We start from the raw sequence: 27404 nt of genomic DNA on the forward strand, positions 1-27404 counted from the left end.
AAACCAACAAAAATCAATTAGAGACGAAATACCCTTTTCGAACGTGTTACAAATTCACAATCGATCAACATTCTAATAATATCGCGATCATTTTGCAGTAAATACAATTGAAATATTGGAACCTCATTCTTGTTATCGTAAACTCGTCGATTGTGCGTTGCATATTTTCTGCTTCTTTTTCTAATTATAATAATAAAAAAAATCATGTTTAAAAAAAGATTCGATGGATCTAAATTTCAAAAGCGGGTCATATTTTTGCCAGAATTTGTATCTTGCCGGATAAAGTGAATCTCGCATGAGCATGCGTTGCATGTGCAGCAAAACGATGCGAATTTAACAAACGGTTCCCGTTCCTTACTTTCCTTCGACCACAATTCTAAACTAAAACTAGGCTGTCGATGTGACTCGATGTAAGTAGTTAATAACGTGGCGTGTGTTACGTGTGTCGTGTTAAAAGCTCCGAAAGGTGGAAGCGGTTCCGAGTCTGGTACTTTAAGACGTAAGGAACGTAGTCGCAGCAAGTCGCCGTTCAGGAGTTTCCGCTGGAGAAAGTCCGCCAAGTCGCCGAGTTTAGATCGAAGTGGCGTGAGTGACGATGAGCGCAGTATTTCCGGTAAGCAATTCTATTCAAACATCGTGCACACTGGAGTTTTTCTGCTACCGTTATGCCTACCCACCATTTTAATTACGATAATAGCTCGTTAATATCTCTTTAAGTTCGGTTGAGAGTGATACGAATTTAATAAACGTTCGGTCACAGCAAAGTAAACTCAATGGAATTAACACTAGTTGATAATCGATCGAAATATATTAATAAATTAATTAACATTTTATTTAGGTAGTGATACGAGCCTCTGGAAGATAAACTTTCATATCGTCGAGCAACTATTAAACATTTTGCCATTCCAGCTTCATTGATGATCGCAGGAAGCGTTTCCTTAATTTCCTGAATTGTGTACGTGTGTCTGGAATACGTGTACGAGGGATGTTGAATGAAACATTAGGAATCTGGGCTATGGAAACATTAATAATGTATGCATCCTTCTAATCATACGTGATCAGAATCAAGTTTACGATTGGTGCTGTACGGTGAATGCGTGTACATGTTTGGGTATCTCGATTGCATTCCGGCATTGTTTTATAACGTCTATCTGATTAACTGTTCAGGTCTTCCTACTTGAAATGGATTCCACCCAATGAATGTATAATTGTGTTTGCAGTTGTGTTACTCGTTCGAAAGGAAACTGGATGTTGTAACGTAGATTACGTTCTTTTCTCTTTAACTCTTCGCATACTATTCGCCAAGTAGTATAGTTATTTTTATCTTCTGTCGTTTGTCAGTTTGACTTTAAATTAAATCCGATTTTACAGAACAACGAAGTCCCACCGATGATGAATTCGAGGGCGTGTTGCAACGAAAGCACGAATGGGAGAGCACAACGAAGAAGGCGTCTAATCGGTCCTGGCACAAAGTGTACATGGTCGTTCGTGGACAGAGCTTGTTTGTATATACCGACCAAAAATCATACAAGGCAGCGCCTGATCAACCGTACAAGGGAGAGTCTCCTCTGGACCTTAGAGGAGCGACTATTACTGTGGCGAGCGATTACACTAAGAAGAAACATGTCTTCCGAGTAAAGTGAGTTCTGTTTGTAGTCCCAATATGACAGAGAGTTGGAAGAGGAGCAACATTTGGTTGCTGTTTGGCTTCGCGTTAAGAATTTATATTAACGATTAAGGAGATTTTATAAAAACTGCCACGGGATCTGCAACTTCGTGATTTAATTAGACATAATTGCCAATACATTTATAGAAATTACATAATATGATAAATACATATTTTACTTGAAAAAGTTGAAAATCCTGCTCTCTTCTTTCTGTGATCATAAACGTACAATTTAATATAAATACGATAGAGAAGTATCGATTAAAATTGTATATCTTTTAGGTCACAAAGCGGATCAGACTTCCTATTCCAGGCTAAGGACGATGCTGAAATGAATGACTGGGTTACCGTGTTGAACCAAGCAGCACAGGGTACATCAGGTGCGGGTACGTCTAGGGCGCACACTCTACCCGCGCCTACACAAGCCGAGACCAAGCGGCGTAGTTTCTTCACTCTCAAGAAAAAGTGAGTCTCTCGTTAGAAGTATCTGAAAAAAAAATTCGGCAAAAAGGCGACCGGATGACCGCGTACGAAGATACGTAACGCCAACATATCACGTAAAGTAAAAAAAAAGAGATAAAAAGACTACAAGATTGATGGAATTCGATAGGAAACGAAATATCTTTAGCTAAACGCTTCGTTGTTCTAATCTATTATTTTCGTTTCTTTAATCGTCATTTCTTCTTAAATCGATTAAAAATTTTATAAAAACTTCTCGTTATTCATGCTATCTTCCGTGTCATCTGTTCTTCATACTGATGATTGTCAAATCACTTTCTTTTACCTTTACGAGTCTATTACGAGTGCTGTGTCAATTTCTAACGCGAATCATTGTTAGTAAACATCGTTAATTGCTCGTATTGGAGCATATTTACAGGGTGTGTATGTTTAACTATGGACTTTTTAATGTTTTTTCCTTTCTCTTGCATTAATCATTCAGTAATCCTCATTTTTCGCTAGCTTCTCGTCATCTGTGCATTTCTGAGAGCTAAGTAAAACTCCGGTTAAAAGTTCCAGTTAAAAAGCGTGTTCCAAAATGTAGGTATTTTACAAATATTTTGCCTCATTTTCAAAATATCATTGATCATTGTTATACGAGTGGCAAGGTGATCACCTCGGACCGATGAATTATTCACGATTGTTCTATAGATTCGAGGTTTTCCCGTGTCATTACCATCTCACGGTATACGTTTAACGCTGGCAGACATTTTTCCATTTCATTCGATCACATTTTGCATTTATCATATTTTAGAAAAGCCAAAAAGTAGAAAGTGTGAAACCAATGAACTGTAAGAAAACAGTACACAATTGGAACAACATTTAGAGAGATTGCGGTGAGTCGCATAAATAATCATTAGATCATTTTTACCGTCGTACTACTGCACGATTTTCATTGATCATCGTTTACCAATTTTCTTTTCTCTATCCTTCTGTTACACCTTTTTTTTTCTTTTTTTTTTGGTTACATTTAATTAGCATATCTGAAAAAGTACAAGAGGAATGTTCTTCCAATTGTGAATGCGGAATGATATATATTATAATCGAAGTTCTCTACAAAAAGGAGAACCTGTACGTGCGGTGCTTAACTGTGTTTCATATGTGCGACCGTAAAAAGTTCCTTAGATAACGTTCAAGTCGCTAATTACAGTCATAACTCGTTATTCGTTATACGTATATACTGCGCTCCATAATTATAAAACCACACACAGTTTTCAATTTTTGTACGGTATGTCCGCTAAAAATGGGGACTAACTATAGAATCAGCGTAACAGAATATTTTACTATAGAGAATTAAATTTAAGGTAAAAAAAAACGAAATTGTAACAATAATTTCTATAAGTTCTTCCTTTATAATTTTTATAACTTCTGTTTGCTTTTATATGCTTCTAATTAGATTTGGCGTTGTACCTATATAAAAATTGAGAATCTTAGACTGGTCTTATAGTTATGAAATGCAGTATATATTCTTTCGAATGATAGCATTTATTAATTTTGAGAAAGATACGATAGCAATTTGAAGTGAAGTAAAAATTTGACATAAAAAGGGAGTGTTAATTTTTACTTTACTTTTTGCAAACACTATTGATTCTATGAAAAATGCTATTCGCTATCTATAGAATTTAGCGAAGCTATGCATAATTGAGTGCTAAAAAGATTTGCCAAGTTACGTGTTCCGGCATTAGTAAATTCTGAAGTTATTCTATTTGAAGGTTGTAGAATTTTATAATTATAGAAATTATATAATTTAGCAAAGTCGATAAATATCACTTGGATATAAATGTGTATGAATTATAGAAGACCAAATGAGAAACTAGAACGCAAATTAAAAACTGAAAAATATCGTATTTCAGCAAAGGATAGTTTTAATTTCACAAAGTGTAACGTCAGCGGATCAACGAATTGCGATGGATGATTGTCATCCCTAAGCGAGCAGCTGTACTTTAGCGACAAAACATTTCCAGACATGAAAACCGAATATATGAAATGTATGAGTCAAATTTTGTCTCATTCGGGAAAAAACAAGAGGAAGAGAATATGAAACACAATCATTTTAATCATGTCACCAAACAAAGCTCAGTTCACAGGCGCTTTTTATCAGCATTTTTCATTGCTTTTTCATGAAACATTTCTTTCGTTCGCTCTAGTATAATGTATTGTTATTATTATATATATATGCGTAGACACACATGATTTATTGTATATCATTGTTGGATTATATTGCTGCCATCCTTTTGTCATTGCTTCGTTATGTCATCATACATATTATATCATTTGTTCACGCTTCTTTGCTGGTCGGAAAAAAAAAAGAAAATACTTTCAGAGAAATCATCCTGGTTATCAGTAAGATATGACACTGTTGCCTTCTACTGTTGGAGGTAAATTTTGGCTGTACACGCGACTTACATAAACGCGTGCAGCTCCTAAATGATAGAGCTGATTCGTGCATATGTACTTTAATTGCCCACATTTGTGTGTAGTATCCGTACTTGCTCATGTCAAACCTTGACAGATAGTGTTATAGCACTCATTTAGCAGCATTAAAAGATATTTTGAGACGTAGTATTATTATTCCCGTATATACAGGGTGACCTGTTTCAACCTGTCCATTTTACTATTTAAAAATTATCTGTATTAGGCGAAATATCGAAATCAAATATAATTATATTTCAAAGCAGATTTGAAGATTAAACATTTAAAAAAGTGGAAAGGTAAAAAACAGGCTGCGCTATATTTCCTTATGGATACTTTATACACATTCTTGCTCAATATCGTGCGTATTAAATTTTAAAGAGGCTAGAGCGGTACGATCTTTAATTTTGTATACTTTAGTTTACTATTAAAAAAATATATAATAATATTCTAAATGTTATTTAAGGAATATCTTTTTGGATGAAGTTCGCTAGTTTAAAAGGAAACTTAAATCTTGATATATATATATATTTTTTCTTTTTCATTCCAATTCATAGAAATCTTAAAAAGTTGTTTAAGAATTTGTTTTTAATGACAATTTTATGAACTATAGAAAGAGAAATAAGATTAATTTAGCTCTACGCCTCGTGGATAAGAAATTACCATTGTTTTTCAAAGAAACACTACGCACACATGCCTTCTACGTAATATGCGTTAACATTTTTTAATTTAATGTTTGCTTTGTTTGCCAATTTTCAGCTAAACTGGAGCAGTGAAGTTCGGTATAAGCCGCTCAGCACAACACACACAGTTTAAAAGAAATGTTTCGTCGCTCTACGTGGTTAACAAATAAATAAAAAGGCAGCGCTGATTGTAAGAATTAGGAGATATACACGCGGACATGATGTTTGGAAAAAAAAAAAACGAGAAAGAAACAAAATCGAAGGAAGACTCGACTTATTATAAGACCCGTGTCGATTTTACGAAAAATGCCTACCATCTTCGATAACTATTCATCACGAAGAAAAAAAAAACTAATAGAAAATATTTAAGCAGCTGTCTGTATGTATTTAAAACATTTCACGCGCGTGTAGGCCATTTGAAGTCTTTAATTGTGTTTTTTTTAGTTTCTTCAAGAAATTTTCGGACACTTTGCAATATATCGCTAGTTGAGAAAGTGACACACAAACATACACACACATTCGATGTCCCACGTTAGCGTGATCGAGTTTACTTGGACATGGATATTAATTGTCAAAATTAATTGCCCATCTTTCTCGCATACTCGCATAGTGAACTGAGTACAAGTTTTAGATTTTGTAATTTAATACGTGGGCGTATCTTGCGTTTTGATATTATTTTACAATGTAGCCAAGGCAATCCTTCGTTTGTCTGTAATATTAGTTTGATATCACAGTAGATATCAGTTACTGCAAAAGTTCTGCATATTATAAGTCAGATAAGGATTCGATTATAAAATTAATTCAGACTGTTCAGGATAAGCCAGTAGATCACATTTTCAAGCAATGACACGTAACGAATCGAATAACAGCAGTGAAACGTAGCTCGATAAGTGATCTATTTTTTACAGTATGTATTTGCTAATATTGCTTCGAACAATTTTCTATGTTTCTACGAGTCGCGCAAATGCCATTTTTGAACAGATGTTCGCTGTTGAAGAGGAACTCGAGAAGCAATGCCTTATGAGATATAACTCTCGTTTAATTGAAAAGTACCTTCTAGCCCTTTTTATACTACATAGATAAAAATTTGTAGCAGCTTAGAGTGCTATAATGTTTCTATTTTAGAAGGAACTCTTATTAGAGCTTGTGCAGTAACCTGATACGCGTTGTTGCTCTCGTCTTAAGAAGGAAAGAATCGTTGTTCTTTAATTCATGATATCCGCCCTGTTTTATCTGTTTAAGCAGCTCAATCGATGCACGTGTTCATTTGTAAGGTCTGTACACCTTCCTCCTAAGGTATATACACTTCCTCTCGCCCAGCACCTCTTTTTTTTAATTTCGCGTTTCTCCGCAAACGATTCGTTTGCGTTTCGATGACTGCCATATATATATTTAAGCGGCACACTAACTTGGGACATGATACATATATAAATATATAAATAAATATATAAATATTATATATAAATATAAATATAAATTAGCTTTTAAAAAAATTGTTAAATATATGCTACGCCCTAAGGGAATACGCATTGGAGGATTATAAAAAAGAAAAGAAATGGAACACATATTGTTTAATAATTTAAAGAGTTTCCTCTTATATACGATCCCAAAATATCACGATTCGACGGAATTAAGAATAGAACGAAGAGATAATATTTAATTGTTCTTTATACATGTTTCTGCGTGTGAAATGCAGTTTTTATCAAGCGAGCTTTTATCAACGAGAAGAATCTAGAATGATATCGATTCCATTTGAAGCGTCTCGCTTGATATTAACTGATATCATATTCACGTTGCGATTTACGCGATTGTTAACTTTCGTATTCTTTATTATTTTCCTTTTGTCTTATCTTTTGACATTTTTAAATATTTATCACGGTTGTTTTTTGTTTCATATAGAGTGTAAGAATGGTTTAAGGTCGAAACTTAAGAACCGCGTTTTTGACCACCTTTTTCAGTGACGATTATTTAAGAACTGTTCATTTTTACTAAAAGCTCTCGCCCTCTTTTCTGTTCAGATGTTGTCCATTTACAATGCGACTCATTTCAATCGACGTCGACTTGTTCCATTTTTCTTGGAATGCACTTTTTCTTGACATGGTAATAATCATATTTCTCTCGACGATACCTCTGAGTAGCACATGTTGGGAATACGTTTGTAAAACGTCTCATCTTTTTTACTATATATTGTACTGTGCGCTTCACTAATTTGTACATACGATCATGAGTAACGCAGTATACGCCTAGGCAAGAAGAACGAAACGCAGTAATTAACGATCTTAATCAAAAGAAGAAAGAAACATACAATGAAATCGATGACACCGTTCGCTTTTTTCTAGTTTAATGCATGTGCATTTAGTGGATATTTTTTAAACTATTTGGAGTCGCATTGCTACACTACACACAACTTAATATTTCATAGCTATGTGTTTTATATATAAATATATATATATATAAATATAAATACGAGATAACGAAGAACAGTAAATTATAAGAAATAAAAATGATTATAATAGAAAATATATAATAATTGTAAAACTATCTAATAATTATAGTTGTGCGAAATCCTAAGAATATTTCCATCCTCGTCCATGAATCCTGATAATATTTTTAGATTAGAGATTAATGAGATAAGAAAAGCAAGATTGTAATTTTATAATACCATTTTATTTTAGACAGTATATGTTTTAAATCTTTGTATCTTTGTTTGGATCAATTTCAACTTTAAAAATTTGTTGTTTTCGTAAGATAAATTTTTTATGAAGTACAAAGTTATAAAATTATTGACACAGTTGAAAATATGACAGAAATTTTATTATTCGCTGTATATATATTTGGTATTCTAATTACGTATTTAGTAATTAGAAATGTAAAAAAACTTTTTTTTAATCATACGCTCTGCTTGAATAGATGTACCGATAGCAGAGGGAGACCTTGATGGTGTCGCCAGGAAATGATAGTCATTATCTAATGTAGTTTTATTATTACATACATTTGAGAGTCACCGATAAAAGTACTTACTTCCCCAATGATGACTTTCAATTTTATTACGAACCTTTTTTCCCATTGATAACTACGTTGACAATTATCCCCCGATTTATATTTGAATAATATTAGTTTGTAGTCAATAAACTTTACGAGTGTCTTAATTTCGTTTTAATTGTTTGTAATTGTAATTATTTTGAATATAACTATTATATTTATTAATTTACACAAATTAGATGCATTGATAAAAATACTGTTGTTTTTGAAAATAGTGTGTTAACAATATCTCTAATGATTTTTAAAAATTGTTACCAAACAATTTAAACTTAAGTGTGTTCCAAAACGCAATCAATAATCGCCACGAGGTATGGCTGCGTCTTCAATGCGCGACATCTTCCTTATTGCAGGTTTTATTTATTATACAGAAGATGGAATTGTACAAAATTTAAAAGAACTTCAAGATATTACTTTTTTTTTAAATTTTTACCTTAATTTAATATTATGGATTCTTATCTTGCAATAACTTTCGAGATCATTCTGTTTAAAGATAAATATACAAATGACGAATCGCGCATGCGCGTTAAGACGCATTATATTAGACATGCAGTTCTTCATCTTGATATACTCTACATAAATACACACATTGTCATAATATATAATATATATATATATATATATACATATATATAAGGTGTTTCATGCAACGAGGTTAAACTACACCTCTGACCCGCTAGAAAATAGAAAAATTTTTTAGAGAGTATTATGATGTTTACGTCGAAAATGTATTAGGTTAGAAAACATTTTAACTTTAATTCTGAAGTGCAGAACTGACTGTACGAAAGACAAGGAAAGATGTGACGCAGTAGCCTTACATTTATTCTAATTTATTTCCTTCTCTTTCATATGATAAATTTCATGAAACTAAAACGAAATATTTTTTAAGATAATTATATTATACACGACTAATATAATACACTCTTTATACGGAATAAAACAAACTCATTGATTGATATATACAAAATTTTAAGTTCCATTTTAAAAAATAGGAATAATCTTACAGTTTTCAAAACTACTCAACTTTCACAGTAGATGTGTAAATACTTACATCAGGTCATGATTCACTCGAAATTACTTAATTTTACCTAATGAAATTTTTTTTCTACCCTCTATAATTTCAGAATTATAGTCTGGTCCAATTGCTCGAGACACCCTGTATATTTAGTTACATATATTTGTACATGCCATGATTAAAGAAAGTCAGTCTGAGCAAGATGGCCGGCCGGACGACTTCGGTCTTCTATTATTCCGCATTTATTTTGCATTTCATGTTGTTAACGAGTTTTAATAACGGACAGAGATTCGGTGAAAAAGCGAAAACCCTTCACATTACCGAGGACTATGAATCTTATGGTTATAGGCAGCCTCTTGTCATAAATCGGGATGATTATACCGATGTCAGGGAAACGTCAGCTAGTCGAACGCGCAGGGATGTTCCGCTATTTCCAAATAACAATCCAAACATCACAACGAAGGTACCATATTATATTTTAATATTTTACCAACGATCTGTTTCTTTTGATCCGGTTTGCGCATCGGCAATGCCATCGATTTATTTCCCACATAAGTTAGATTGTTTTTGTTCTCTTATCATTCCTTGTGCATACTTGTTACTTGCCGATAAGGTGCGTTTTTAGAATTTTATGCGGCGGCTAATAAGGCCGGCATACATAGTGCTGCCTTTGTGCTTTCAACAGCGGAGAACGTAATTGCCGTATTATGTCCCTTCCGGACTAAATTTAATCAATCTTGACGAAACGGAGTAACGCGTCATGGTTGTTCTGTTATTGACACGCAGAGGTCAGTAACCGCTCTATCCGTCTCCTTTATTTTCTGCGATGGATTCTCATCTTTTTCCTCCATTTTTCATTTTTCTATTTCCTTTTTAGCGATCGACCGAAACCCATATTTCAAATAAAGCACTTCAGTGTTTGTTATCGAAAAACCACGGTCTTTTGTTCGTCTTGTATCGTGTCAGCTGAACGAACAGTGCCTATTGACGAATTACTCCAATTGAAATCAATGACATGTTTCATATTTATCATATTGTGTGCTCATGAATTGGAAATAAGGTTGTCCGACGAAAAGAATACCTAGTACGACGTTGCGCTCTATATTTAGCTAAATCGAAATCGTAGAAATCATTGTTATTACAATTGGACGCAAATTTTTTCCTTTGTTTGTAGTGGCTCGTCTTATCGTATTCGATAATTATTGAATTCGATAGAAGTGTACTTTGACTTCTTTCCTCGAAACTATTTTTCGTATGTTTTACGTAAAACTTATTCCAAATATTTTCACGAAATATACGGCGTGATAAATAAGATGAAATAGCGCAGTTTTATTTTCCCTCAAGGACAGACATTTATATTAACAAATATGAAATGTTCTGATGATACATAGTGTATAAGCACTGTATGACAGTTACTCATAGGTAATACGTGTCATTCCAGCGAATGCAATTAAATCCAAAGTAAGATTGCAGACTAAAGTATTTGAGTGGATGACAACAAAAGAATACATATGTATTATATTAGTCAGTCAGGTTGATAAATTAAACTATATAAACAAAGCTTACGGCATTAGTCACTCGTATTAGCAGCTAAAATTTCAATATCTACAAATACTTCTTAATTATGTATGAATTAAAAATACGAATTTGTATTACGTATTTATCTTTAACCAGAGATTCAATTCTTAACAGAATAATAATTAGAATAAAACTCGAGGTTTCTAATGTGGAATTTTGTAATGAATTGGAAAAAGGAAAAGTAACATTCTTTTTATATTTATATATGTTCTAATGCATAATTCATTATATTAATTATTTATGTTAATCGAAATTATCTCAAAATGAAGTTAAGTAAATATTTTGTCCGCAAGAAAATAATATTTTATGATAAGTAATATGTACAGAATAGATGTTAAATTAGTGAATAAATATTGCCAACGATTTTTCAGAAATTCCTTTCACTTTTTTCACATGTGTAATGTAATCACACTGCAGAAATCCTTGAAGTTATTTAAGACCGGGGGAAGAGAAAAATAAAAAATTACTTCGTGTATTTTAGAGCTTACGATGCGAGCTGACGATATCTCTATGGTTCAAAATTTTATTGCACAATTTGTCGTAATAAATTAACTATATTCACCGCTTGTCTATCACGTCATGCTAATTTATTAGGCAATCTATAGTTCATTATTAGAATTATTACATCGCAAAAATTTTCCTGTATGTATTTTCACAGTAACGAGTACGCAATCTTTTTTCCATGAAGTACAATGTCTAATACATTTGACTTCATTCAATTTTCACTAAATGGAGGCAAAATTTTGCACATTACATTTATATTTACATTTTTTTATATTTATATAAATCAACTTATGTATACAAACAAGTTAGTGTAATGTTTTCCTTTATATCGTACTTGTACTTTTCAGCTTATCCATATCTTTATCTATGTTGTGACTGATGATATCTCTGATAATTTCACGTTTGGAATTAATGTTTCAAGTTTCTCTTTTCCCCGCAGATCAACGCTTTAAATGATTCCCATCAGCAGTTGATAGTTCACTGGGTAGGAGAAAGATCTAATGTGATAATATGCTTGGCGAGGGACAGTACACCAGTGATGAAATTGCAGAGCAGCACAGCTCCAACACCTACTAATCCTAGTGCTGTGTATATAAGTTATAATTATGGTGACACGTTTGTCAACATAACTGAAAAATTTCGAATTGGAGATGATCAGTATGCTACCCTGGACAAGTTCACCAATCATCCAAAATATTACAGATTTGTAAGCTCATATTTCATTAGTATTATCTTCTAATTTACATTTATAGTTAAAGAGTTCATAATTATTTTATTATTATTCTAGTTTAATTTTCATTTCACTCATTTTATCGTTTTAACACGATTTAACGTTTTTTCCCAGTGTATCTTTGTGGACAGTACACACAAGTTACTTTTTATTACACCAGATAATGGAGAAATGATAAATAAGGTGCGAGTACGGTTTCATCCTAGTGAAATCTCGTTTTATGAAATGGACGTTGATATTGTCCTTGCTTTGGACAAAGTCAGTCCTGTGCCCAATGTAAGTTTTGATACTCTTCCATTAAAAGTAATTTTCATTTTAGAAAAGTGATTCCTATGCTTCTATTATATTGGTTTCAGCTATGGTTATCATCGAACACTGGTTTCACGTGGATGATATTGCGTCCTTACGTAAAAGCATTCTTTTGGTCGCCTGCACCGGCTTTGATAATCGAACGCATGCATTCTGATGGAAGAAACACTGTTTACCAGATTGATTTGCAGAATAATTTGCTAAAAGACTCAGTGACTCGCTTAATCGGACCGTCGACAGTGATTATCTCAGAAGTGGAAGATTTTCAAATTAGAGGAGATTATAGATTTGCTACTTCAAAGAAAATAAAGGCACGTAATAAATCAAGCTTATAAAGTTTTATCCTGTATATATCTTGACCAGATATACATTGCGAATAAACAAAATTTTTGCTTTGCAGAACGGAACGGAACATCTGGATCTTTTCGTATCTTACAAAAACTTTAGCTTCGTCAAGGCCGAATTTAATACGCCTTTGCCAATTAAGAATTATCATGTCGTCGATGTTTCACATAACAGAGTTTTTGTTACGGCTTCTCACGATGAAACGCATGTCAATCTTTATATATCGGAAATTATAGATGAGAAGATAGCTACGTTTACATTATCTCTCGAGGGAATTTTTACGTTTTTCCCGAACAGTACCTGGAAAGACAGTTGGCTAAAGTAATTATCTCAATTTATCTCAAGCAAACAATTACAAGGATAAGGAACGAATGACCAATTCGTATGTAATTTTTTCCAGTGACGTAGCGGATGAAACATTTACCGATCTGTATAAAGTAGAAGGTCTTCGCGGCATTTATATAGCGTCGCAAGTAAAAGGAGCACCAACATCAGGATCTATTGGACTCGAGCATTTAGTTTCCGTGATAACATTCGATCATGGAGCGACATGGAATAGTATAAAACCACCTGCTGCCAATCACGAAGGTTTCTACATACACTGCGGTAAAAACTGTTCGTTGCAGTTGAGCCAACGATTCAGTCAGCTATATCCCGTGACAAGATCGGTATCTATTATGAGTTCGAAGTCTGCTCCCGGTATTATAATGGCTACAGGAGTGATAGGGCCAAATCTCAAAGGTCATCCTGCTCTGTATGTATCGAGAGATGCTGGCCTTACTTGGAAACAGGTCCTCAAGGACTACTACTTCTTTAACATGGGAGACCATGGTGGTCTGTTGGTAGCTGTTAAGTACTTCAAGTCACGTGGAGAAACCAGAGACATTTCTTACTCTATTGACGAAGGGGAGACCTGGCAGTCGTACGAATTCAATCAGAAAATGTTGCGCGTGTATGGACTGATGACCGAACCAGGGGAAAATACTACAGTTTTCACGATGTTCGGTTCAGGTAGTGGCCAGCACCAGTGGCTAATAATCAAGGTTGATTTGAGGAACGTGTTCGAAAGAGATTGTACCAAGGATGATTTTAAATTCTGGTCACCGACGAGTACGGATCAACCGGTGATGGCTTGCGTGTTAGGCCGGAAAGAGATCTATCAAAGAAGAGCATTGAAAGCTAATTGTTACACGGGGATGGATTATGATCGACCAATAAAGACAGAAATATGCGGATGCGATTTTAACGATTATCAATGCGACTTTGGCTTCGTACGAACTGGAAATCCTTATCACTGTATCAGAGATAAAAGCATGACTCTCTATGACCCTTATGCTGTACCGAATACCTGTGAACCTGGCGCATTTTATAATCGAACAAAGGGTTATATAAAAATAGCCGATGATGAATGCATAGGTGGCTTAGCCCGAAATTTCGAGCCGGACGAAATTCCATGCCCTATACAGGAAAAACCTGGATTCTTATTGGTAGCCCAACGTGAGCATATTTCGCGAATCAATTTATTAGACGAGAAATTGGTAACACTACCTATTCACGATTTAAAGAACGTTATAGCAATCGAATTCGACATGAGGAACAATTGTCTGTACTGGGCGGACATTGTCAACGACACTGTGGGTAGACAATGTTTCCAAGATGGTGTAAGTTTTCCCGAAATTCTAGTAGAAACCGATTTAAGTTCCATAGAAGGAATGGCTCTCGATTGGGTCTCTAATCTTCTGTATATCGTTGATGGCGTTAAAATGAGGATTCAGGTGATCAGGACAGACATTTCTACCATGGGAAGAATGCGAAGGACCATCCTAGGACCCAACAACTTGCAGAAACCCAGGGGAATAGCTGTTCATCCAATGAATGGGTATATGTTTTGGACCGATTGGGCTCCGGGAAATGCTTCTGTATCGAGAGCCAATCTGGATGGAACGGATGTGAAGAGACTGTTTGTGGAACCAAACGTCGAATGGCCAAATGGAATAACTATCGATCACATAGCAGAACGGATCTACTGGGTAGATGCCAGGCAGGATTACATCGGATCTAGCGACTTCGATGGAAAGAAATTCAAGAAAGTGATCTCTAAAAGTGACAAAGTGTCACATCCGTTCGCTATAGCAGTATTCAAGGACAACATGTATTGGGATGATTGGAAGCAATCTATGATATTCGTCGCAGATAAAGATCATGGTTTCGGCATCACTTCTATTATAGGTCAATTGCCTGGTCTGATGGACCTCAAAGTATTCGCGCACAGCATTCAGCAAGGCACCAACGCTTGCGTTAATAATACCTGCTCGCACATTTGTGTCGGAGCACCTCGTGGTGGTTATGTCTGTCTTTGTCCTGATGGAATGGAGATGATCGATGGCAAGTGTATGTGCCCAGGTGGAATCACCCCGTTCGCCAATTCCACGTGTCCCAGAGTAGCCAGTACGTGTGCCCCAAATCAATTCGCTTGCGCTAATGACGTATGTATACCATCATCGTGGCGATGCGATCGGGACAATGATTGTGGAGACAATTCGGACGAGGTCGGTTGCACGTCACAACACACCACGTGTACGCCAAACTTCGAGTGCGATGACAATAGATGTATCTCGAAGCACTGGGTCTGTGACTTCGATCACGATTGTAGGGATGGTAAAGACGAAATGAATTGCAATTATCCGCAATGTACGGAATCACAGTTCAGGTGCGCAAACGGTAGATGCATATCACACAGATGGCGCTGCGACAATGAGAACGATTGCCGAGACGGTTCCGATGAGAAGAACTGCAGCAAGAAGGTATTCCCCGGCACATGTAGATCCGACGAGTTCCTTTGCAAAAAGGATGGAGGTTGTATACCAGCTAGTTGGAAATGCGATGGTGAACCAGACTGTGAAAACGGAGAAGACGAGAATGAATGTAGCGAGATGGTCTGCGAACAGTGGCAGTTCACGTGCAATGTGTCGCATACTAAATATCGTTGCATATACAGTTCATGGCTTTGCGACGGGGACAAAGACTGCGCCGATGGGTCTGACGAGGTTAACTGTACCACTCAGCAACCACCGTCATTGGCACCAATCCTCCCTAACAGCCCTTGCAATAATTGGATGTTTATGTGTAATAACAAGAAGTGCGTGCCATACTGGTGGAAATGTGACAGCGTAGACGACTGTGGAGACGACTCGGACGAAATGGGTTGTGGTAACGAGGATGTTGAGGAATGGACGGTGGTATATCCTACGGAACAAGCTAAGGTTTGTCGGGAACATCAGTTCCAGTGCTTGAATGGCGATTGTATACAAGATTCGTGGGTTTGCGATGGCTCCAGTGATTGTACTTCCGGTGAGGATGAGCTGCACTGTGGGGACAGTGATCAGCCTTCCTGCCGAGAGGATCAATTCACGTGCCGTATGGACGGTGCGTGTATTCCCATAAGGAGCGTTTGTAACGGCGTGGAGGAATGTCCAGATGGTAGTGACGAGTTAGGTTGCTCCGGAGAACAACACTTCAGTCCAGCAGCTACGCCATCTTGTTTCTTTGGCTTGTTCCCTTGCGACGAGATACGATGCTTCCCTCTGGCATCGTACTGCGATGGTAAACAAGATTGCGTGGATGGTTTCGACGAGAGCAATTGCGAGAAGAATAGTTCCCGTGTTTACCAGGTGCTTGTGATGGGAGTGGACGAGCGGTCGGTCACTGCTACCAGTTTGTTCTTATATTGGTGGATGCCATTGCCCACCAACGTCAGTTTCGAGTTTCTACCTTCGATAGCGTATGCTGTACCTGGAGCGAATTGGACCAATGCTAGCCACTGGATCGACGAAATGGAGTATCAATTTAACAATCTTAAACCATATACTCGTTACAACATGACAGTTCACGTTAGAATAAAGGGTCAAACCACGTCATTCCCGCCAGCCAAATATTTAATCGCCACAACGGGCGAAGGTGTCCCATCAGAACCTTGGAACGTCACCGTGACTCAAAAAAATGGAACCACTGTAGAGGTAACCTGGAAACCACCTCTGCATCCGAATGGACCTATTACCGGTTACGAAGGATTCGTAACACCACCTATACCACCTGTACGGTTCTTCAGGCAAAAGACTTCCGCTTTATTAGACATGCCATTCGAGGCAGGAAAGAATTATTCATTCTGGGTAATAGCAAAGAATAAAGAACGAGAGTCTGCCTCGTCCAACGTGGCAACTTTAATCTTTGATGGATCCACTAATATCGATAATATTGAGGATCTTAAAGTGGAGGCGGTCACCAATCACTCGGTGACTCTGTCATGGAAGAAGATGAAAGACGTTTCCTATGTCATTACTCCGAGAGGTCCAACGAAATACCCTGTACTACCGCCGACTATCAGCACGGAGAATCGCGTGGAGATACTGAAACTGGCTCCAGGAACTATGTATAGTTTTGAAGTCGGTGCCAAGAGGAAGAACTACGTTGGCAAGACAAAGACTGTTACTGCGACCACGGAGGGCACTCCCTTGCCGACTGTCACGAACCTGGTTGCGCAATTAGTGAAACCGCACGGAACATCGGTAAAGCTTACTTGGGATCCGCCCAAAAGCACCAGGAAAATTAAGTGGCAGTATGGAATTCATTATGCAGTGAAAATGAAGGAATTTTTCCAAAGTAATAGCCTTGTAATGTAAATCGTAAACATGGAACGATCGGCAATTATTTGAATCATTAGTTGAAAATTAACTGTATTTTCAGAATATAGGTATTTAACGACAAACCTGTCGGCGACTATCAAAGAACTGGAAGCCTGTGAGTCTTACGTGTTTGCGGTGGGCGTGAACGGAGATTATGGCGCTGGGCCATTGAGTCAACCAGTCTCGGTATTCACACATTTCAATCAACGGGCTCCGCCAAAGAAACTAAAAGTTACTCCAACAGAGAGACTTGATACCATAATTATTTCTTGGAGCGCAAGTTGTCCTAACATCGACGAACCAATTAGATATACGGTGAATAAGAAATTTCAACGATATGAATTATTGCATTGTATCTTTCCCTTGAACTGAAAGAATATTCTTGCTATATCTTAAAATTAATTTGGAGAAACTACCTAAGTATTCGTTTGTTTAAAAGTTATTACTTTTAAAATTACAGATCACCGTAACAGAATCGACGCTCAAAAAGCATTTTGTAGTGACTTTGCCGGCGACGAACGAATCTGTTATGAAGCATACATTCAACTCGATTAAACACGGCGGCAAGTATCAAATAACGATATCCACCGATGTCGAGAACGCTCTACCCAGTCAGCCGGTTTTCTATACGGCACCAGACATTCCACCTCCTCATCAAGTGAAGGTTCTGTATGATGAACAACGCTTTGTTGTTTACTGGCAAGAACACGATTTACCAGATGTTATGAGAGACGAGAAGTATCATTACGAGGTTTTGGTGATGGAAGGATCACACGTAATGAACGATTCGATCGCCAAGATATATAAAAGCGATCAGCCACCGTACATATACAAAGATGTGAAACCGGATACCATTTATTCGTTTGCCATTCGTTTAGTCACTGAGGAAGGCTACCAGAGTCCTCTGAGCGAAGTGTTTAGCACCGTACATAGCGCGGGTAATTATCTGAATATAGTTATAGTCGTTTATTCTAATAACAAATTACTGTAAATTTTACTTTTATATACAAGCTCAAAAAGTGCGATATTTAAAATATGGGCACCTCACTGATTTTATTGAGTGTTAAAATATGTTGCTGTAATATATTCATTTCATATCATTATCTTATTTCAAATGATTTATTCAATATCGGCGAGGTGTCACTGTTATTATATAATTACCAAAAAATGATCTAAAAAATATTAATTTAATTAATTTAATTTTAAGCAATTTAGCGTAATTAATAAGAAATTAATCTTTTTAGAAGTATCATCGTTACCAGTGACTATAGATACGGCTAACATTATTTCGTATGCGATAACAACCTTTTTTCTGATCTTTGCTTTGGGATCTGCGGTGGCATACTTTATCATTAGACACAGAAGATTACCCAATAGTTTCACGCAATTTGCTAATAGCCACTACGATACTAGACGCGGGCAGGCCACCTTCCCCGGTACCACAGACGGCTTAGGTGAGTCTCCAATCCATTTAACAGTATAATTTAATGCAGTATAATTTAAATTGTTGATAATGTTTATCCAAGAAAATGTGAGATTTTCAAAATTCCCAATTTTTTGTAATTTCAGAAGAAGAAGACAGTCCCGTGATACGAGGCTTCTCCGATGATGAGCCATTAGTAATAGCATAAGCTCGCGAAAGGTATCACACATAACAACATAACACGCTCACACTACGAAGTATAAACAGGTACATTACACTCTATATATATATATATATATATATATATATATGGAATATATATATATATGGAATATATATATATATATGGAATATATATTTTATATATATACATATATATATATATATATATATATATATATATATATATATATATATATATATATATATATATATATATATATATACAGAATTCGTATTATATATACATATACATATATATAAAATATAAGGAGAAACATATTAGGAGAAATGTGCCAACACACTATTGATACGAAAAAGTTCGAGATAAGAGACGACCTGGTCATAAAAGTAGAAAGCTTTTATGAAAGTGGCTCAAGACTGACATACACACACATATACACACACATGTACACAATACTACACTCGTAGAAAGTAAACCAAGATTGATCGAGAGCTCTTCGGAACACTTACATGAAAGGTTTGTGACTATAACGTGAGAAAAAAATATCACATGACCCTCTGTTTGTAGAGTACTATTATACGTGTACATGTTATATACATAGATTTGATTAAGTATACGGATGATTAAGTTTACGTCATACCGGTGGGCCGTAAGATAAAGATGAAAACTGTTGTTTGTTTAATATCTATATAAAGGTAAGACAAAAAGATACGAGAGTAAGAAATGACGAGAAAGAGGTAGAAAAAAAAAATGAAAGAGAATTTGTATATATCGGAAATATTTTGTACCAACTGCCCAACAATTTTAAACTTTTTCGAAAGATGCCATATATGACGTTTACTATTGGATTTGTACTATATGTATAATGAGAGAAAATCGTTTCATGATTTGATCAATGCTTTTATTATATGATTTGCATTACTTTTCTTTATTTTCTATGATATAACATCGTGTAAGGTTCGTTTTCTAAAACGCGGAGTTCCAGTCTCTCAATCAACGCAGAATATTTTGTCCCATTAGACAGCAATTAATGTCAGAAAATTAGAGGCTACTTTTATAACGAAATCATACAGCAACTATCATGTAACAAAATCAGAGGCTACTTTCGCATTTGAAATACTCGTTATTAGCTCCGCTGTTTTGTAATAAATCCTTTTTCTTCTCTTTGTATACACACGACGTTAACACGAATGAGCTTGTTCATAGTGATGATTAATATAATATGATCGTATACGTTTATAAAACAGTCAGGACAAAAGCTTGCGACGATGGTGAAAGTTCCGTTAGCGATAGAAAAGACAAAAAATAGAAAGACGAAAAGAATAAGAATAAAAATGGTTGTGTCTTCGCATTGAAAAGATTTGTGATTGAGAAGCATTTACTTTTAATTGATTGTGACTTTAATGTAATTCATATACTCTATTTGGTCGCGCTATAGTCCGACGAAAAGAAAGAAAATGAAGTAAAGAGAAGCCAGTTTGGATCGTTACAAGGCAGGCAGGGTTATAGATGGCACTATTAGATGCATGCGAAACTCGAAATATGTGCTGCTTATTTTTAACTATTTTTTTTAGAGGAGATGTTATGTAAACGGAGGTCATGGTAGCACGATTATGAAATTACCCGTGCTATCATAGATTTGTAAATAACGAATACTTGTTACTCGATCAGCTAAAAAGAGAGAAAGAGAGAGAGAGAAAGGGAGAGAGAGAAAGAGAGAAAGTATGAGAGAAGAGAGAAAATATGTATCTTAAAAACATGTTCGGCTTTTTTACGCGATAAAGCCGACGGTTTAGTATAAGCACGCAAGCTTGTCATTTTTTTTTTTTAATTTTCGAGGTTGTCTTAAGTAAATTTCATATTTTATTCCAATGAAATGAATCTGTGAACACTGTATAATTTTTCAGAAGCGAGATTAAGATCGACTTTTGTCTGGTGCACAGAGTGTTGGAAGAAGGTAGTTTAGAAATTAAGAAATCAGTAGCGAACAGCATTATTAAATCGATAATTTGATCGTTATGTTTTTTAACAAGTAGTAATCTTATTTTTATGAAGCACGATATCGTTAATATTATTATAGTATTGTTAATATTATAGTATCAATAACAATATTAATATGAAATTTAACATTTAATTTAATATTTTTCAATGTTAGTAGTACTATGAAGATTTAACAGATTTAACATTACCTCTTTTCACATCCTGTGCAGAATTCTTTTACGAAATTCTCTCGGATCATTTTACAAGAAGACTTTGCATTGAATCTTTTCTCAAACGATTCTTTGATGGTTTAATGCTCAACAGAGACAAGACGCGAAACACGTGGATAAGTTACTCGTCATCACTTAGGTCCATGTGAACAAGAAGTGTTCTAGCAATACTATCCAGATCTATTCTATCTATTGTAAACACACAAAAATCAAGGTTTGTGTTAATCGAGATCCGTTTACATTAATCTCAAGTGCGCTGTTCTGAAAATTTTCGTAATCGTAACACGACAATATTTTATATTCTAAACTCGCTATTGTTAGCATTTATCGAGTTTGCGAAATGATTTTACAGCCATGGCCTTTTCGAACAGGTGTCATTTTTGAAAGAGATATTCTCGATGTTTTTTATATTACCCGTTTTGGCTATGATATTCGTTCGGTAATCGACTAAGCATTTCTAAACAACAATAAAAGACATTTAAATAAAAAGACAAAAAAAGATATATCACTGTGTAAAACGACGAAAGATTGCCGGATCGAGTGCTTCGAGATTAAAAAAGGAAAAAGGATTCCAGCAAATTCTGTTCTCGTTCGTTTGCTGCGACAACATACGCGACGCGAAACAAAAGAGTGCAGAGCGAAATATTTCACGAGAACGACGATGTCGAAAGAAACGTAGGTTGTACGTGTAAATCTCAAGGGTTATATAGGAATATAACAGTGATATATACATAATATATAAATATCTATCCGTATACATATAATATATTTGCGTGTAAATAAATGAATTTAAGGCATATGATTATGATAATCTTTACTAATCTTGTACCATTATTCCTTTCCATCCAAAGTAAACAAAGGATGATATTAAACTATAAAAGACGTGAAAATTTGATGTTTTCAATTTTTAAACGTGGCAATCACCGTTCATATCTTTTCTTTTTTATTTCCAATAGAACGGACAATTTGTAATACACCGACGGAGAAAAGAAATTATTGAAAAATTGCTATTTGTATTCGATTATTAAGTACTTTTTTACTGTATAAATTTCTTACATCTTAATAAATTTTGCGTTTTAATATCTCAACTAAATTAATATCTATCCGATAAATAATTTTCGATGCAGACATTTCTATCTGAGGACTGGTTCTCGGGTAATTTGTAAAACGAGGTTGTCGTCGCTCTACTTTTTTTGGCAATGCGACGGAGTGGTAACGTTTCCGCCGATTGTCAAACTCTCTGGCCAAACTTCCGTTCTCCATTTCAGCCGGAAACGATGAAATTACCAAAATCAGTAAAGAAACTACAATACATGTTTCTTCAATTAACGAAACGTCAGTTTCAGTGTACTATTTCGTATACAAAAGAAATTACAAGAGGAACCTAATTACTTAGCCGTGTGTCAAGAATGACATTCTAAGGAGGATACAATACGCACAAATATCTACTCGATTAACTTTTACTACTCTGAACCCACCATACGATGTTTATCCTGGAATTATCTAATTTTCATTGAACTAAAAGTCAGGACACAAATCGTATTTCATAATATCAATTTCATCGCGTGATCATTCGCTTCTGACATTATTAATAGAACGTCTGTCTAGAATTATTATCTAAAAAAATTGAAAAATAAGATCGAGGTCATATAAGTACACGTATTAAATAACGAGAGATATCTTTCTGGATTTTTAAAACAGAAGATAAGATACAAACCGTCGACTGCTTCGATTTATCCAAAAAGCAATTTCATCTTCGACCAACTTCGAGCTTTCACCAAACTCGTATACACGTGCGATTTCAAAGATAAAATAAAGGCAAATACAAGTTGGCGGTAGAAAATGTTTCTCCTCGTGAATCTTCCCAGATACAGCAACTATTAGGTCGTCCGAAAAGTTTCTTTCGTTTTATAAGGAAATAATGGATGCATATTTTCCATTTTATATTATTTTATCACGTATTACGTATGATCCATTTTGTTCTATCAAACTAAAGATCACAACGTTCGACAGATTAGGTCTCATGTTTGTACAAAGATGCGTCGTTGTAGAAGACGAAAAGTGTCTTTCTGTAAAAGAAAGACACTTTTCGGACAACCTAATAAATCCAGAAATTGGATTTAACTGAATGAAACGTAGATCTGAGTCGTTTATCTCCGCTTAAAAGCGTAGCTTGCGGTTTTGTTCGACGTGTGGAGGAGTTTCGAAAATTCAACATCGGCATCTCGTTCGATGCGTCGTTACGCTACGGGACGCCTGTGAACGTGGCAGAAATCTGGGCTACGCACGTGCAAATGTACCGTAATAATAATTGTTTCCTTAATTACAGCCACGGCGTATGATTATGCGTACAGTTCGTTCGTCGCGTTCCTTTTTTCACGAAGATCGCGCCGCTCCTAGAGAAATTGGTTCCTTCGGAACCGTTTCGGCGACGTACGGATGCGAGCAATGATTCATCGAGATCAGTTAACGTGTCTCTTTGAAATTGCGCGTGAAAGTACGACGGGTTTGCAGCGATGAGATCATCGAGAGATGAAGCATGGAATCGCGTGGGTGACCATGTGGTTCGCTTTAAAATTCCCAGTATTTTTCAGTATTTTTCTTTTCGTAGTATTTTCTCGTCGATAAACGAATTGAAGTGACGTTGCAGGCGATTCGAGGGACTTGTGTCGGGAAATAAGCGAAAATGTTTATGGATTTATAGGTTTTATGGTGCGAGAATACAGAGAACGCATATAATATGGGGAAATAAGCAATGCATCGAAACGAAAGTGATCAACTTGCGACGATATTTAAGAAATGAAATCGATCTTTATCTAAGTTCTATTCCTTTGGCCACGAAATTAATGGAAATATAAATTTACACGAAGGTCCGTAGTCTAGTGATTATAATTGGTAGCGTGAACGTGTCAAGTGTGTGCAGGTTTCTTAATTTTTAATTGGACAGTATTAGTTGTAATAAGATGTATAGATGTTATATTCATGGGAAGCTGTTTCATTTGAAATTCCATTTAATTTCAACTTAGTTAACATCTTTTTTAATTAATAAATAACACCTCCGACTCGTAGTTGGTCATTTGCAAAGTGTAATTGCCACTTGATAAAATAATTACGTGTTCGTCACGCCTTATACAGGCAAGATAATAGCGATCAACGAACAATTTAAGTACACAATATCTATATTCATGACGTACGAGCAAATCGTTGTGTAATTCGTGTAAGATTTGTTTCAAGAATTATTTGAACCGTCGGTGTTAAATTGAAGCAAAGTAACAGTAACGTGCCGGTGATATTAAAACGGCATGAACAATTTCGAGGCAGTGAAAAAATTGTGCGTTGAAGATAGAAAATTCATGGTTCTCTTCAATTACACGCATACATATACAATTTACAAGTTACATTATAATATCGACCATATAATATAATTAATAATTTCCAATCGTCCGGTATCGTTGCATGTGCATCGATCGTTAAACAAAAAAAAAAAAAAAAAAAAAAAAAAATAAATGTTAAATAAAAATTCAGATGGAAATGAGCTGGCATACACGTTCGACGCAGTTGAAAGATTTTTAGCGATAAAATGTAAATTGCGAGCAGAACGCTGAGATCCGCAAAGTCTTTACTGTCGCGCTGACATCGTTCCCTATCCTGGTATTGAAATCACTCTGAACTCTGAACCATGCGTTCCCTGATACGCCTAACGCTATATGCTATGCTATAAAAATAGATCGAGCGCTTTACGTCAGTTCTTTTCCTTTCCTTCTTCTTCTTCTTCTTTCTTCTATTCTCGTAAAAAAAAAGTCTCCCAAAATTGCGATCTTGTGGTGAAAAAATGTGCATAGAAACATGGATAGGGATTATTAAAAGACTAACCAATTATTTTACGATCGACTTTAGCCATCGCAATCTTCATAGATATCTGCGCTAATTGGTATTCGAGTTTCGATTATTTTGTAATCGCGTTCAGCTATTATAATTTTATTTGTTTTTACGATACTTCTGGTTCGCGAGTTCTCTGCAGAATGATCATTATCTTCTTTCACATTCTATTACCGTCACTTATCGACTTGTTTCTCTGTCATTTCTATCCGTACACTGTTCCCGTTTTACTTTTAAGATTCCGCCCAGATGATCCGACAGTTTTTCCCCGTTTCTTACGCTCGTACTCTAGTTGATTATTATTTCGTTGCAATTTCATTTATTATACTTATTATCTATCGATAACGAGCATCGAGAAGATCGCAAATGGTTGTAGACGGGCTCATTAACGCTGCAACTAGACGCTTGGAATCCTATCGAGAAAATGGAACGAGTTTTAGTAGTAAAACGATCGACCGGGAGCCATGAATTTAATTGTTAAGCAAATAGCTGCGCACTGGAGAACAATGGGCCGTTCGATGCGAATAGTTGCTGGAAATTAGCCCGTTAACATAGCGGATTAACATGTTACAACGTTAAAGTGTTAGCGCTTACAGCGAACGACAGGCACCTCGCGCTTCACTCGAGTTTCCCGGTTTCGATACAAATCGTTTCAAAGCTTCCCTTAATTGAACGCGCGGCTGTGAATTAAAGCGAAACGTTAACACGTCGGAACGTTGTCTTTCCTGACAGCGAAGGAGAGAGAAAGGAAGAAAGTATCGTCGAATTTTAAGCATCTTTTCGTGCCTTGCGAGTATCTTGATTTTATCGTTGCCCGTGTTCAGATGGAGAACAGGAAGCGATCTTCAACGGGGCTACAGGAAGAAAGTTGTACATTTAAATGAAATAATAAGAAACGGTAGGTTGAAATTGAAGTTGGTAAAAACGTTGAATTTTTGTATTTCAAAGACTACAGAAATAGGGAAGCGAGGCGAGCTATCGATCGCAACCTTTCGATATTTAAAAGAGACATTTAATCCGAGCCGAGGAAAGATCCGAATTTGTATCTAAGAAATATTCCAACCGATACTAAATCAACCGACCGATGTTTAAGAATGTTTAAGATGGAAATTGACGATGGTGGTCGCTGGTAACGTTCAGCGGTGCGTGCGGTTTTAAACGAGCAAAATAATAATACAGAAAAGATGAATAAATCGACAGATAATATTCCTACAGTTGTCGGGAATAAAATACACGGATCCTAAAATATATTTTTCCATCGGCGTTTTATCTCCGATACTTCGCGCTATACTTTGCCGATCGTGTTTTTCAATCTCCGCTAAACTGCTGATGTCGCTCATCGAAGGCTTTTAAACCCAAGAGGTCAGCTTCTCGGTAACCGCGCGATCAGAAACAGCCTCTCCTATGGAACGACCATCAGGTCAGAACGAACAATAGGTGGAAAAAAATTGATCGATCGAGAAAGCAGGAACGCGAATACGTTGGAATAGCAGTGAGCGTGCAATTGCACGGCGATTCTGAATATCGACACGAATCTCCGCTTTCGAGGCAGCGGTATTAGCCGCGTGAATGGTGTTACCGGTTAAACGGGAGAATCGTGGGAACGAGAGGCGAATGAAACAGACCTAGAAAGAGGAGGAGGAGCAGCAGCAGCAGGAGAAGGAGCAGCAGGACGAAGAAAGGGAAGAAGGAAAGAGGAAAAAGACGAAGAGGACGTGCAGCAAGGTGAAAGAAATACGGTCGGTAGGGAGAAGGTCTTCTCCGCCGCAAGCAACGAGGATATCGCGATCGTGAATAGCAAGGACACGAACAGCGTTCGCGAGTAGCTTCCCAGTGAAAGAAGGGATATCCGAGTCCCCACTATTAAATGGCTCGACTCTGACGCGGTAAGGAGAAGCTACATCGGGGGCGGTAGAATACCACCAGCCTCAGTGCAATTTCGACACTCGTCTCGCAGTCAGTTGTCACAAAAGGGCGATCGTTTTATGATCTTGTCCGACTCTTGCTTCGATTTTACGATCTTTGAAACGTGAGAGAAAGGTATGCACCACCAAAGGATGGCGATAGAGGGCGAAGGCGTTTGATGGACGCGCGAAGAACCGCGGCACGCTGTTCGAGTTGCCGAAGAAACAGATAAAAGATGCGCCAGATCGTTTAAAGAGAAATTGTAGGATTTCGTTGTGGAAGAGAAGCGCGTTTTCTTTCACGAAGAGTCTACATTTCTTGATGAAATTGTTGGAGAGACCG

General features: G+C 36.2%; 2 protein-coding genes across 9 annotated transcripts in view; both read left to right on the forward strand.

The window, feature by feature from the left end:
* LOC100646301 (spectrin beta chain) overlaps positions 1-7536 on the forward strand; it is a 38794-nt gene extending 31258 nt beyond the window's left edge. For 5 of the 8 annotated variants that reach the window (XM_012312120.3, XM_048408660.1, XM_048408659.1 and 2 more), the window contains 4 exons: positions 458-613; positions 1372-1639; positions 1949-2131; positions 5336-7536. In XM_012312120.3, coding sequence (XP_012167510.1) covers positions 458-613; positions 1372-1639; positions 1949-2131; positions 5336-5339 — 611 coding nt within the window. In that variant the 3' untranslated portion in view covers positions 5340-7536. The remainder of the gene's footprint in view (positions 1-457; positions 614-1371; positions 1640-1948; positions 2132-5335) is intronic. The other 3 variants (XM_012312123.3, XM_012312124.3, XM_012312125.3) reach the window with 1 other exon arrangement.
* Positions 7537-9487: 1951 nt separating this feature from the next.
* On the forward strand, positions 9488-22077 carry LOC100646183 (sortilin-related receptor). Its single transcript, XM_003397904.3, has 10 exons — positions 9488-9776; positions 11835-12101; positions 12240-12401; positions 12482-12745; positions 12835-13100; positions 13180-17438; positions 17523-17776; positions 17922-18399; positions 18706-18915; positions 19031-22077. The coding sequence occupies exons 1-10, from the start codon at positions 9516-9518 to the stop codon at positions 19090-19092; spliced, it is 6483 nt and encodes a 2160-aa protein (XP_003397952.1). The 5' UTR covers positions 9488-9515; the 3' UTR covers positions 19093-22077.
* The last annotated feature ends 5327 nt before the right edge of the window (positions 22078-27404 follow it).

Source organism: Bombus terrestris, chromosome 9, assembly GCF_910591885.1.
Source record: "Bombus terrestris chromosome 9, iyBomTerr1.2, whole genome shotgun sequence".
Classification (NCBI taxonomy): Eukaryota; Metazoa; Arthropoda; class Insecta; order Hymenoptera; family Apidae; genus Bombus; species Bombus terrestris.